Below are 14,043 nucleotides of genomic sequence, written 5' to 3'. Positions count from 1 at the left end.
AGAATACCACAGGCTGTGTAAACTGTATGCAATAGAAGTTGACGTGGCTCCCAGTTCTGGAGGCCAGGAAGTTCAAGAGCATGGTGCTGGCATATGGTGAGGGCCTTCACGCTGGGTCATAACATGGGAAAAGGCCAAGTGGAAGTGCACAAGATAGAGGATAGCATCAGTATTTATCCTTTGTCTTAGTCAGCTTTTTCATTGCTGTGACCAAAAGACCTGACAAGAACAATTTTAGAGGAGGGAAAGTTTATTTGGTGCTCGTGGTTTCAGAGGTTTTGGTCCGTAGATGGCCAGTTCCATTGCCATGGGCCTGCAGTGAGCAAAACATTATGGCAGAAGAGTGTGGAGGAGGAAAGCAGTTCAGGACATGACCACCAGGAAGCAGGGATAACTCTCACCCACCAGCAAAAAACTATAAACTCCAAAGGCACGCCCTCAGCAACCCACCTTCTTCAGCTACCCACTACCTGCCTGCAGTTACCACCCAGTTAATCAATTCAAATGGATTAATGCATTGATTAGGTTAAGGTTCCCAACACCCAATCGTTTCACTTCTCAACTTTTTTGTATTGTCTCATACATGAGTTTTGGGAGCACGCCTCATATCTAAACTATAATATCCTTTTTTCAGGATCCCACTCCCAAAATAACTAACCCACTCCTATGTGATGGTATTAATCACCTTAGTGGTCTCACCTCCTAACACTGTTCCAATGGGAATTAAATTAGAAACAAAAAAAAATACCGTGAGGATGTAGTGTAGCTCAGTGGTGGAGTCAGTGTTTAGTATGTGCAAAGACCTGGGTTCAATCCTAGCATCATTGTTAAGGAAGAGAGGGAGAATGGAAGGAAAGAACCAAAGCACAATCGGCTATTTCCTACTAGGTTACAGGTGATTTATTTCCGTGTTTGTATTTGGCTGTGAGATCTGAATTTTGTTATATGGAATATTCATTACTTTTATAATCCTTACAACTAAAATTTTCTCTTTGTAGTTTGTGCTGTGAGACTCTCCCATCTGTATAGCATGTGTTTGGGACAGCCAAGCATGAGACAGTTCATTAGGCTCTAGAGGCTGCTCTGGAGCACTATAGCCTTTGGAAATGTACCTTTCATCTGTTTGATATTTTGCCTCTATCATTTTTCCTCCTACCTGTAGCTAGAAGACGAAATTACAACATTACGACAAGTTTTGTCAGCGAAAGAAAGGCATCTGGTTGAGATCAAACAAAAACTCGGCATGAACCTGATGAATGAATTAAAGCAGAACTTCAGCAAAAGCTGGCATGACATGCAGACCACTACTGCGTGAGTATCACTTCTACAGTGTTGATTTAAATATGTAGAGAGCCACTATCTCACAATCTTCCAGGGCTTTTGTTTATCTTACAAGGCTCATTTTGTTCATCCTGTGAGGCTGATTTGGTGCTTATAGCAAAATAAAGAGATATAAAAATCACTAAATATGTTGCATGTGAAAGAAACTATAAAAAGCTTAGAGGAACAAAAACTTTGACTAAAACTCATTCCTTTTAGACTACTTTTACAGAATTTTATAGTTTAAATGTTTTTACTATATGTTTTTAAACATTGGAGATGTTTCTTATGAAAATTATAAGTGGGCAGGTACTTTTCTTTTTCTCAGAGTACTTGACACTTGTCATTGGATAGGCAACCAAAGAAGTCCCCAAGGAGGGAGAAGAAAATCTCAGCTCAGACCTGCAGATTATTGACTTAGGCTGAAAAAGGATTTCAGGACACATCAAAAGAGGCACAAACAGATTTATATAGGAAAGCAAGTGATAGAGCAGGATACATGCACTCCAGAGCAAGGTGCACTTTGGGGTCTTGGGCTCTTCCATTTAGATGAAACCTTTAAAATAGTAAACATAAGAAGACCACGGGGGTGACATCAGACTGGTGAGCTTAATTTTCTTAATCATGGAGCACAGGGCGGGTCACAATGGTCTAGTTCTTTCAGGATTGCAAGGTTGAGGTCATCTAGTTAATAATGTTGGGCATATACGCATATCATAAGTCTCTGGCAATATTTCTTTTCATTTGCTTTATTCAGTCTAAAGAAAATACATTGTATAGCCTAGCAAGGTGTGTAGGCATTAATCATCTAGACTCTCAGGACTCTAAGATTCAAGGGCATTTTAAGATTTCAGGCCTGGAGGAAAACTGGCTTTAGAAGGAAGGTGAGGGTGTCCACGGAGCTTCTTAGATTTATTAACAATTTCTTTTTCCTTCCCTGTTGGTCTTCTTTCTACCTATCCTTATTTCTTCTGTCCTCCTTCCACACTCACTATATATTTTCATTTGCTATCAAATATGGTTGCGGTTTTTGTACAGACTTTTTGGAAATTAATTTTGAAAGAAAACCTTATGATAGGTGTTATAACACATGCCAGCAATCCCACAAACTTTGTGAAGTGAGACAGGAGAACCACAAGCTTGCAGCCATTCTTGGCAACTTAGTGAGATCCTGTCTCAAAATAAAAAAAAATTAAAAGGACTAAGGATGTAGCTTAGTGGTAGAGCACCCCTATGTTCAATCCCCAGTAACACACACAGGCACACATGAAAAAAAGGAGGGAAGAAAGAAAGAAAAGAAAACCTTGGGCCTCTCATCTTTTAGGATGTACTTTTCATTAATCCTCTAAGGAATATTTAAATATGGATTAAGATCAAAGGAATGTTCTTGGGTTTGCTGTGGTCTTGCCTTGTATTAGGCAAAGTACCAGTAATCTTGGTTATTCTGCAAGCATGCTTTCATTGACTTACTTTATAAATTATGTAAAATATTTATGGTGATAGTTTTCTAATGATTTAAAATATTTTGCTTTGTCAGGTGTCTTGTACCAAATGGGAAGAATGTTTTCACATATGTGAAGTGATTTTTTTCTTCTTTTTGTGTTTTAAGACAAGGGACTGATAGGGGAAATCTAAGAAACTTCCTATCCCTGGCTTTAGCTTTAGCCTCAAGTTCCACCATTAAGAGATCTTTGCTTTTGAGTTATGCATGTTCTTCCCTAGTATCACTCATTAGAAGATCATGCACTCCTAATACCTATGTGGGAATCAATTTTTTCTCTTTGCAGAACTTTTCTCCTGGGCCTAGAGAAACCGTGGTGTAGGAAGAGGTACCATTATAGCAATTATTTCAATTTTGCTAGGGGCTAATTTTGCTTTCTGGTTCTTTTTTTTTTTTTTTTAATTTTTTATTGTGGGTTGTTCAAAACATTACAAATTTCTTGACATATCATATTCCACACTTTGATTCAAGTGGGTTATGAACTCCCACCTTCACCCCATACACAGATTGCAGATTCACATCAGTTACACATCCATTGATTTACAAATTGCCATACTAGTGTCTGTTGTGCTCCGCTGCCTTTCCCATCATCCACCCTCCCCCCTCCCCACCTCTCCCCTCCCCTCCCCTCCTCTCTCTCTACCCCCTCCACTGTATAACCCTGAGGGTCTCCTTCCATTACCGTGCAATTTCCCTTCTCTCTCCCTTTCCCTCCCACCTCTCATCCCTGTTAAATGTTAATCTTCTTCTCCTGCTCTTCGTCCCTACTCTGTTCTTAGTTACTTTCCTTATATGAAAGAAGACATTTGGCATTTGTTTTTTAGGGATTGGCTAGCTTCACTTAGCATAATCTGCTCTAATGCCATCCATTTCCCTGTAAATTCTATGATTTTGTCATTTTTTAATGCAGAGTAATACTCCATTGTGTATAAATGCCACATTTTTTTTATCCATTCGTCTATTGAAGGGCATCTAGGTTGGTTCCACAGTCTTGCTATTGTGAACTGTGCTGCTATGAACATCGATGTAGCAGTGTCCCTGTAGCATGCTCTTTTTAGGTCTTTAGGGAATAGACCAAGAAGGGGAATAGCTGGGTCAAATGGTGGCTCCATTCCCAGCTTTCCAAGAAATCTCCATACTGCTTTCCAAATTGGCTGCACCAATCTGCAGTCCCACCAGCAATGTACAAGTGTACCCTTTTCCCCACATCCTCGCCAGCACTTGTTGTTGTTTGACTTCCTAATGGCTGCCAATCTTACTGGAGTGAGATGGTATCTTAGGGTGGTTTTGATTTGCATTTCTCTGACAGCTAGAGATGTTGAGCATTTTTTCATGTACTTGTTGATTGACTGTATGTCCTCCTCTGAGAAGTGTCTGTTCAGGTCCTTGGCCCATTTGTTGATTGGGTTGTTTGTTCTCTTATTGTCTAATTTTTTGAGTTCTTTGTATACTCTGGATATTAGGGCTCTATCTGAAGTGTGAGGAGTAAAGATTTGTTCCCAGGGTGTAGGCTCCCTATTTACCTCTCTTATTGTTTCTTTTGCTGAGAAAAAACTTTTTAGTTTGAGTAAGTCCCATTTGTTGATTCTAGTTATTAACTTTTGTGCTATGGGTGTCCTATTGAGGAATTTGGAGCCCGACCCCACCGAATGTAGATCGTAGCCAACTTTTTCTTCTATCAGACGGCGTGTCTCTGATTTGATACCAAGCTCCTTGATCCATTTTGAATTCACTTTTGTGCATGGCGAGAGAAAGGGATTCAGTTTCATTTTGTTGCATATGGATTTCCAGTTTTCCCAGCACCATTTGTTGAAGATGCTATCCTTCCTCCATTGCATGCTTTTAGCCCCTTTATCAAATATAAGATAGTTGTAGTTTTGTGGATTGGTTTCTGTGTCCTCTATTCTGTACCATTGGTCCACCCGCCTGTTTTGGTACCAGTACCATGCTGTTTTTGTTACTATTGCTCTGTAGTATAGTTTGAAGTCTGGTATCGCTATACCGCCTGATTCACACTTCTTGCTTAGCATTGTTTTTGCTATTCTGGGTCTTTTATTTTTCCATATGAATTTCATGATTGCTTTCTCTATTTCTACAAGAAATGCCATTGGGATTTTGATTGGCATTGCATTAAACCTATAGAGAACTTTTGGTAATATCGCCATTTTGATGATGTTAGTTCTGCCTATCCATGAACAGGGTATATTTTTCCATCTTCTAAGATCTTCTTCTATTTCTCTCTTTAGGGTTCTGTAGTTTTCATTGTATAAGTCTTTCACCTCTTTTGTTAGGTTGATTCCCAAGTATTTTATTTTTTTTGAAGATATTTTGAATGGAGTGGTTGTCCTCATTTCCATTTCAGAGGATTTGTCGCTGATATACAGGAATGCCTTTGATTTATGCGTGTTGATTTTAAATCCTGCCACTTTGCTGAATTCATTTATTAGCTCTAATAGTTTCTTTGTAGAGCCTTTTGGGTCTGCTAGATATAGAATCATATCATCTGCAAATAGTGATAATTTAATTTCTTCTTTTCCTATTTTTATGCCTTTAATTTCTTTCGTCTGTCTAATTGCTCTGGCCAGTGTTTCGAGAACTATGTTGAACAGAAGTGGAGAGAGAGGGCATCCCTGTCTTGTTCCAGATTTTAGAGGGAATGCCTTCAGTTTTTCTCCATTCAGAATGATGCTAGCCTGAGGCTTAGCATAGATTGCTTTTACAATATTGAGGTATGTTCCTGTTATCCCTAGTTTTTCTAGAGTTTTGAACATAAAGGGATGCTGTACTTTGTCGAATGCTTTTTCCGCATCTATTGAGATGATCATATGGTTCTTATTTTTAAGTCTATTGATGTGGTGAATAACATTTATTGATTTCCGTATATTGAACCAGCCTTGCATCCCAGGGATGAATCCTACTTGATCATGGTGTACAATTTTTTTGATATGTTTTTGTATCCGATTCGCCAGAATTTTATTGAGGATTTTTGCATCTAGGTTCATTAGAGATATTGGTCTGTAGTTTTCTTTCTTTGAAGTGTCTTTGTCTGGTTTAGGTATCAGGGTGATGTTGGCCTCATAGAATGAATTTGGAAGTTCTCCCTCCTTTTCTATTTCCTGAAGTAGCTTGAAAAGTATTGGTATTAGTTCTTCTTTAAAGGTTTTGTAAAATTCTGCTGTATACCCATCCGGACCTGGGCTTTTCTTAGTTGGTAGTCTTTTTATGGTTTCTTCTATTTCCTCAATTGATATTGGTCTGTTTAGGTTTTCTATATCCTCCTGACTCAATCTGGGCAGATCATATGACTTAAGAAATTTATCTATGCCTTCACAATCTTCTAATTTATTGGAGTATAAGGATTCAAAATAGTTTTTGATTATCTTCTGTATTTCTGAAGTGTCTGTTGTGATATTGCCTTTTTCATCCCGTATGCTAGTAATTTGAGTTCTCTCTCTTCTTCTCTTCGCTAGCATCGCTAAGGGTCTGTCGATTTTGTTTATTTTTTCAAAGAACCAACTTTTAGTTTTGTCAATTTTTTCAATTGTTTCTTTTGTTTCGATTTCATTAATTTCAGCTCTGATTTTAATTATTTCTTGCCTTCTACTTCTTTTGCTGTTGTTTTGCTCTTCTTTTTCAAGGATTTTGAGATGAAGTATGAGATCATTTATTTGTTGTTTTTTTCTTTTTTTAAGGAATGAACTCCAAGCAATGAATTTTCCTCTTAGAACTGCTTTCAATGTGTCCCATAGATTCCGATATGTTGTGTCTGTGTTTTCATTTATCTCTAAGAATTTTTTAATTTCCTCCTTGATGTCTTCTATAACCCATTGATCATTCAGTAACCTATTGTTCATTCTCCAATTGATGTATGCTTTTTCCTTCCTTCTTTTATCGTTGATTTTCAGTTTCATTCCATTATGATCAGATAAGATGCATGGTATTATCTCTACTCCTTTATATTGTCTAAGAGTTGCCCTGTGACATAATATATGATCTATTTTTGAGAAGGATCCATGTGCTGCTGAGAAAAAAGTGTAACTGCTTGATGTTGGGTGGTATACTCTATATATGTCAATTAGGTCTAGGTTATTAATAGTGTTATTGAGTTCTATAGTTTCCTTATTCAACTTTTGTTTGGAAGATCTGTCCAGTGGCGAGAGAGGTGTTTTGAAGTCTCCCATGATTATGGTGTGGTGGTCTATTAGACTCTTGAACTTGAGAAGAGTTTGTTTGACGAACATAGCTGCACCATTGTTTGGGGCATAAATATTTATGATTGTTATGTCTTGTTGGTGTATGGTTCCCTTAAGCAGTATGTAGTGTCCCTCTTTATCTCTTTTGATTAACTTTGGCTTGAAATCTATTTTATTTGATATGAGTATGGACACGCCTGCTTGTTTCCGAAGTCCATATGAGTGATATGATTTTTCCCAAGCTTTCACCTTCAGCCTATGTATGTCTTTTCCTATCAAATGCGTCTCCTGTAGGCAGCATATTGTTGGGTCTTGTTTTGTGATCCATTCTACTAGCCTGTGTCTCTTAATTGGTGAGTTTAAGCCATTAACATTTAGGGTTATTATTGAGATATGGGTTGTTCTTCCAGCCATATTTGTTTATTTCTGTTACTAAACATTGTTTGTTTTCCTCTTTGATTATTCCCCCCCCCCTTTACTGTCCTACCTCCCACTGTTGGTTTTCATTGTTATTTTCCATTTCCTCTTCCTGTAATGCTTTGGTGAGGATGTTTTGAAGAGATGGTTTTCTAGCTGCGAATTCTTTAAACTTTTGTTTATCGTGGAAGGTTTTAATTTCATTCTCCATCCTGAAGCTTAATTTCGCTGGATACACAATTCTTGGTTGGAACCCATTTTCTTTCAGTGTTTGAAATATGTTATTCCAGGATCTTCTAGCTTTCAGAGTCTGTGTTGAAAGATCAGCTGTTATCCTGATTGGCTTACCCCTAAATGTAATCTGCTTCCTTTCTCTTGTAGCTTTTAAAATTCTCTCCTTATTCTGTATGTTGGGCATCTTCATTATAATGTGTCTAGGTGTGGATCTCTTATGATTTTGCACATTCGGCGTCCTGTAGGCTTCTAGGATTTGGGATTCTGTCTCATTCTTCAAGTCTGGGAAGTTTTCTTGTATTATTTCATTGAATAGACTGCTCATTCCTTTGGTTTGGAGCTCTGTACCTTCCTGTATCCCAATGACTCTTAAGTTTGGTCTCTTAATGTTATCCCATATTTCTTGGATGTTCTGCTCATGGTTTCTTAACAGTCTTGCTGAGCTGTCTATGTTCTTTTCCAGTTGAAATACTTTGTCTTCATTGTCTGATGTTCTATCTTCTAAGTGTTCTACTCTGTTGGTAGTATTCTCCATTGAGTTTTTAAGTTGGTTTATTGCTTCCTGCATTTCTAGGATTTCTGATTGCTTGTTTTTTATAACCTCTATCTCCCTGTATAGTTGATCCTTTGCTTCCTGGATTTGTTTGTGTAATTCGTTGTCGAAGTGATCTTTCATTGTCTGATTTTGCTGTTTAATGTCTTCCTTGATACTCCAGATCATCTGAAGCATGTATATCCTGAATTCTTTATCTGACATTCCATCTGCTGCAGCTGTTACCTCTTCTAAAGTTGCGTTGACCTGCATTGCTTGTGGTCCTTTCTTTCCTTGTCTTTTCATACTGCTTGCGTATCTTTCCTGCAGGTGCGGGCGGCGGCTCTGCTCTCTCCTTATTCCAATTGGGGTGTCGTGGCTACCACGCCGGCAGGTCACTGGGCCTGTTCTGGGAGCTGGTGGTGGCTCTGTTCTGCCCCTACTCCAATTGGGGTGACGAGTGTACCACGCCGGCAGGCCACCGGGCCTGATCCGCCGGTCGGTTGCAGGTTTGCCTACCCTGCAGGCGCGGGCGGCAGCTCTACTCTGCCCCTACTCCAAATGGGGTGACGTGTCTGTCGTACCAACAGGCCACTGGGCCTGTCCCGCTGGTCGGTCGCAGATCTGCCCACCTTTCGGGCACGGGTGGAGGCTCTGCTCTGCCCCTATTCCAATTGGGGTGTCGTGACTACCCCGCCTGCAGGACGCTGGGTCTGTTCCTGGCAAGGGAGGCGACTCTGCTCTGTCACTACTCCAATTAGGGTGGTGTTTGTACCACGCCGGCAGGCTCCTGGGCCTGATCCGCCGGTCTGTTGTAGGTCTGCCTACCTTGAAGGCGCGGGCGGCGGATCTGCCCTGCCCCTCCTACCACGCCTGCGGACCCCTGGGCCTGATCTGCAGGTTGATCACTGGTCTGCTCACCCTGCGGGCATGGGTGGCGGTTCCGCTCCGCCCCCACTCCAATTGGGGTCACGTGACCACCACACCGGCAGGGTCTGATCCGGGCGTGGGAGAAGGATCTGCTCTGCCCCTACTCGAGTTGGGGTGACGTGTGTACCACACTGGCAGGCCACTGGGCCTGACCCGCCAGGCTGTCACAGGTCTGTTTACCTTGCAAGCGCGAAGGGCGGCTCTGCCCTGCCCCTCCTACCACGCCCATGTACTACTGGGTCGTGGGTCTGCCCACCTGGCGGGTGTGGGTGGCGGCTCCGCTCCGCCCCCTCTCCAATTGGGGTCACGCGGTCACCACGCTGGCGAGCCGCTGGGCCTGCTCCGGGGGCTGGCGGAGGCCCGGCTCCTTCCCTCTGGCTCGAGGACAAATTGAGGAGACTCGGGTGACTGAGCCTCACCCCCCTTACCAGGAGACCAACTGCTTATGTCACCGCTGGTATTGATGAAGATCTCTCCTCCACCGCTTTCTGCTGACATCAGATCTCTGCCATGTTGGTATCCTATGCGAATGGCAGCATTTCGTTCCCCTTGCCGGGCAACCCAAGCAACGGGTGAGTCCTGACCGGCCCTCAGCAGGACCCGGACCGAGACGCAGTTTCCGCGGGCTCCTAGCCCCGGTCCAGGGAAGTTCCGGGAGCCGGAACTCGGCCGCTCCGTGCTCGGTGTAAGCTCCTATAAGTGTAAGCTCCAAGAAGCAGTCCCCGCGGGCTCAGTTCCGGGAGCCGGAATTCGGCTTCTTGGTGCTTGGTGTTTGCTCTGATAGTAGCAGGGTCCAAGAAGCAGCCTCCGCAGGCTCCGCAGCCCTGAGCCAGGGCGGTTCCGGGACGGTTCCGGGAGCCGGAACTCGGCCGCCCCGCGCTCGGTGTTCACTCCGATAAGATCAGATTTTAAGAAGCACCCAGGCGCTGAACCCTAGCAATCTGTCTGCGAGCCACAGGCGAATTGCAGCCTGAAATTACCTGTTCTATGGCTGAATGAGCTGCGGTCAGTCAAAAACAGGTATGGTGACGTCAGTTTACCAACATGGTGGCTGCTGGCCTCCTCTGTGGTCTGACCGGTGTGGAGAACCGAGATGGACCGCTTCCTTCCCCCGTCTCGAACCCAGAATTCAGCCCTGAGTGCGGTGCTTGCGCGGCTGGCAGAAACTGCAGCACTGTAACCCTGCGTCTCTATCCCAGCGCGCGTTGCAGACTCTAGCCGCGGGGCGATTTGCTGAATAAGCAGTTTTACCCTCCGTGCGACAAACCTCTCGCGTTTGAGTCCCCGTAGGCGATCCTCGTGCGATGGAAATCCTTCCTCCAGGTTCCGGCGCACCCCACTATTGCTGGAAATTCCTAACAAGATATCCTTTAGCCGTCCTGACTTGTCATACTCCCACACAGTGAAGCAGCACACGGGGGTAATGCACTCCCCTCGCCGCCATCTTCTCCCTGCTTTCTGGTTCTTAAGCTCTAAGATCTAAGACTTTTTGGTACTCACATGAGAAGTTGCATCTGAAAGGAGTGTGCGGTCTCCTTGATGTTGTGCCCTTGGTTTCTATATGAAAGGAGAATATTCTTCTGCCCATATAACATGACCTAACAGTCCGGTAGGATTTTGTGCTTGTGTGCCCAAGGATTCATCCAGATGAATGATGGCACATCTTAGAGTAGGACAGGATGGAACCTTGGAGCACATAAGTTCATCTCAGAGGCTAACCAACCTTCCCCAACCTGTTGTTGACAATTACAGAAGGAGATGAGAAACCACACATTGATGTGCACCAGCTTAAAGCACTGGATTGCAATACCAGATGAATAGTCTCCAAAAAAAGTACAGTTAAATATTAGGCACCAAATTAAATAAACTTATCTGCCAGTAGTTTGGACCTCCATCTTTGTACTTTGGAGGTTAATACCAATTAATGGCTCTGACAGTGTGAGGCAGAACCACCTCTAATTTCCTGAGTCTGGCTGCCTTCCCATTTATTTCAGTTTATATTATATCATACCAATATGAACTTGCCTTTGGGGTGTAAGAAGTAGGATCTTTCCCCTTGGCTTTCCTAATCACTGCAAGAATAAGATATCCTAATGGAGGACAGGGCAGTTCCCTTGCTGAAGAGAGCTAGGAGTATCTGAGCATCAAGTATGTTAAATTTACCCTGCATCTGATATGGGCAGGGAAGGGAGAGATGCCTATGAGTCCTGGGATGAATGATTAGAATAGGTAAATTCAAGGAAGACTTCTGGCCTACTCCCACAGTGAAGAATATGTGATTTGTGTTTTCCATTGTATGTAAAATAAATGGGTGATGTAGTCAGGCCACCCACTTAGTGTGAAGCTTTTTGTAGGATGGAGAGAGCATATTTATTCCCTGAGATTATAGAATTTACCATATAATCATAAAGACAGAGTTTTGTTTTTACATGTCAGATGTTAAGTGTGAAAAGTGAGGTGAAGGAATATAGGATATTGAGGGATTGTAAGGAGATTGAGCCTGGCCTGCATCTCAGGGAAGGTTTTCATAGGTAGATGATGTTTAAGCAAAGCTCTGAAGGAAGAGTCAGGATGTAGTCAGGCCAACAAGTACAGAAGGAGTGGTACAGCCTGGTAAAGACTCAGGCAGGAGAGAAGGCTCCCCATCCTAAGGAACATCCAGTTAATTTGTGCTATTGAGATTGAGAGGAGGATCAGGGCTTGCTGTATACTGGACCTTATGGCACCTGTTGATAGAGCTAATTCTTCTTTGCCTACAGGCAATAGAAAACCACTGTTTTCCTAATCATTCCTTTATCCAACAAGTGTTAATAGTATCTACTATCATGGTATTATTGGATCTAGTCTAGACCCACAAGATAGTAGAATTCAATAAAAATGGATAAGATTCCTACTCTCATTGAGTGTTGAAAGGGAAAGGAGCAAGAAGCAAGTACTTAAATTAACAAAAATGAGGAAATACTGGGAAATGTTGGAGTGAAACCACACAGGGTGACATGCTAGAAGGTAACTTGGAGGAATGGGTGGGAGCTGCTGTGCTGGAGGCCCAGGAAGGGGATGTCCTGGGAGTTTACTTCAAGCTGAGACTATTGAGTAACAAGAAAAATGCATTCTTGTAATGTTGGAGGGGTGAGCTTTCAGGCTGAGGAAAAGTTGTTGCAAAGACCCAGAGGTGAAAACTAGCTTTGATGGTTTCAGGAGCCAAAAGAAATTTCTTGTATTTATAATGTAGTGAGAGAAAGTGAGGCCACAGACTTGGGGCCTTCCAGACCACAAAAAGAAGTGGGGATTTTGTTCTGAGGACTTTGGGAGCTACTGAATGGTTGGAGGCAGGAGTGACCAGTTCAAGTTCCCCTCTTAAAAAGATTACTCTAGTTACTTTGTGTAATGTAGATTGTGGAAACTTGAAAGTCATTTATGAGGTCACTGTAGTAGCTCAGGTGGGTGATGATATAAGAGAGAGTCACAGAGAGGGGATAGGATTTGGAGGTCAGTGTGACAGGACTTCCCAGTGTTTTTGGAGGTGGACAGTGAAAGAAATGCAGAGACCAAATGCAACTGTGAGGTGAGCATTGTATGTTTACCACCCTGGAAGCACAGCATTGTGGTTAAGCTCATGGGTGACAGACTCCTCTGTGAAGGCTCCTCTGACCTTAAGGGTCCGCAGGAATAGAGTGAGAGAGAGCACGCTAACCCTTTTTATTGAGGATAAACTATTCAAATGAGGCAAGGGATCGGTTTCAGGCGGCTGAGTCTATCTTCATGATGTCCATTGTCAGCAGGTTGACTGACACCTGGGTAGGCCACACCCAAAGGCACAGTAAGAGAAGAGGACACACACAAGGCACTTCCATGGAAGATTCTATCCTAAACAGTGCAAGGGGTTATATTACAAAGGAACAGGTGAGCGTAGCTTCACCCATGGGGCTGTAGCAAGACACACCCATGCACGAGACACTGATCCTCGGACCCAAGATGGGTGGGAAAAACTCTGCCACATTTCTGTGACTGAGCGCCTCAGCATCCAGCCGGGGAGTGTGACTCAGTCATGTGTACAGTTGGTCTCCCACAGGTCTTAATCCTAGGTTGGGAGGAAGGAAAATAAAATCTATTTCCCCAGAATTAATTAAATTCTGGCTCTGTTAGTGTTCATGATACCTGTTCCAGGAAAGATCTTCAGCTCATCTGATGAAAAATGGACATGAGGGAGTGAGGAGCTGTGGTTGGGTCAGATTGGGTAGAATTAGATTTCATAGTACTAAAAAGAATTTCAGCTGTCAGAGGATGTGTGTGATTCCCAAAGGCAATACTTTGCATACTGATTAAGCAATCATGACCTATTTAGTTTGATTTATAATGAAAAGAAAATCTATGGTATGTTAATGAAAGATCCTGGCATATTTTACTGTGCAGTAGGATTCAAATTGCAATAGGACCCGATGAGTAGGAATAATTAACACAGCCGACTCAAATTATCCCCTTTGTAGAAAGATTTCAGGGACACAGGAGCAGGTCAAGGGCTCATCTGTATGTGGGGTTTGGTGTTGTTCTTGTCAGTTTCTAATGTACCTTGATTTGAGTGAATCTAAGAATATACCAAACGCCCTCACTCTGTTTTCTCCTTCCTTTTTATGTTGTTTTTAGGCTTCGCAGGAGCATGAGAGAGTAAGTGGCTTTAGAGTGAAGCAAGGGGAGAGACTGAATCTCTTTAGTAGATAAAAAGAAGTTGGAATTAGGAAATACAACCTCATGGTGGGTCTGCAAACCCATATGCTTCATTTATTTATTCAGTGTTCTGCTTTGTGAACCCATGAAATTCTCCCACTAATAAGCCGCTCGGAGTTGTACCGCAGACCACATGGTAGGTCTGTAGAGGGCAGGAGGTTTTAGAACAGAATTTAAACTATTCTACCTTT

General features: G+C 42.6%; 1 protein-coding gene across 5 annotated transcripts in view; it reads left to right on the top strand.

The window, feature by feature from the left end:
• Tpd52l1 (TPD52 like 1) overlaps window positions 1-14,043 on the top strand; it is a 96,247-nt gene that overhangs the window by 59,439 nt on the left and 22,765 nt on the right. For all 5 annotated transcript variants that reach the window (XM_058583721.1, XM_046458669.2, XM_058583723.1 and 2 more), the window contains exon 3: window positions 1,163-1,311. In XM_058583721.1, coding sequence (XP_058439704.1) covers window positions 1,163-1,311 — 149 coding nt within the window. The remainder of the gene's footprint in view (window positions 1-1,162; window positions 1,312-14,043) is intronic.

Source organism: Marmota monax, unplaced genomic scaffold, assembly GCF_021218885.2.
Source record: "Marmota monax isolate L192 unplaced genomic scaffold, Marmota_monax_Labrador192_F-V1.1 WCK01_AAM20220418_F8-fsc00198, whole genome shotgun sequence".
NCBI classification, from domain to species: domain Eukaryota; kingdom Metazoa; phylum Chordata; class Mammalia; order Rodentia; family Sciuridae; genus Marmota; species Marmota monax.
The sequence above is the reverse complement of the archived record's forward strand: the minus strand, read 5'-3'. Positions and strand labels throughout refer to the sequence as shown.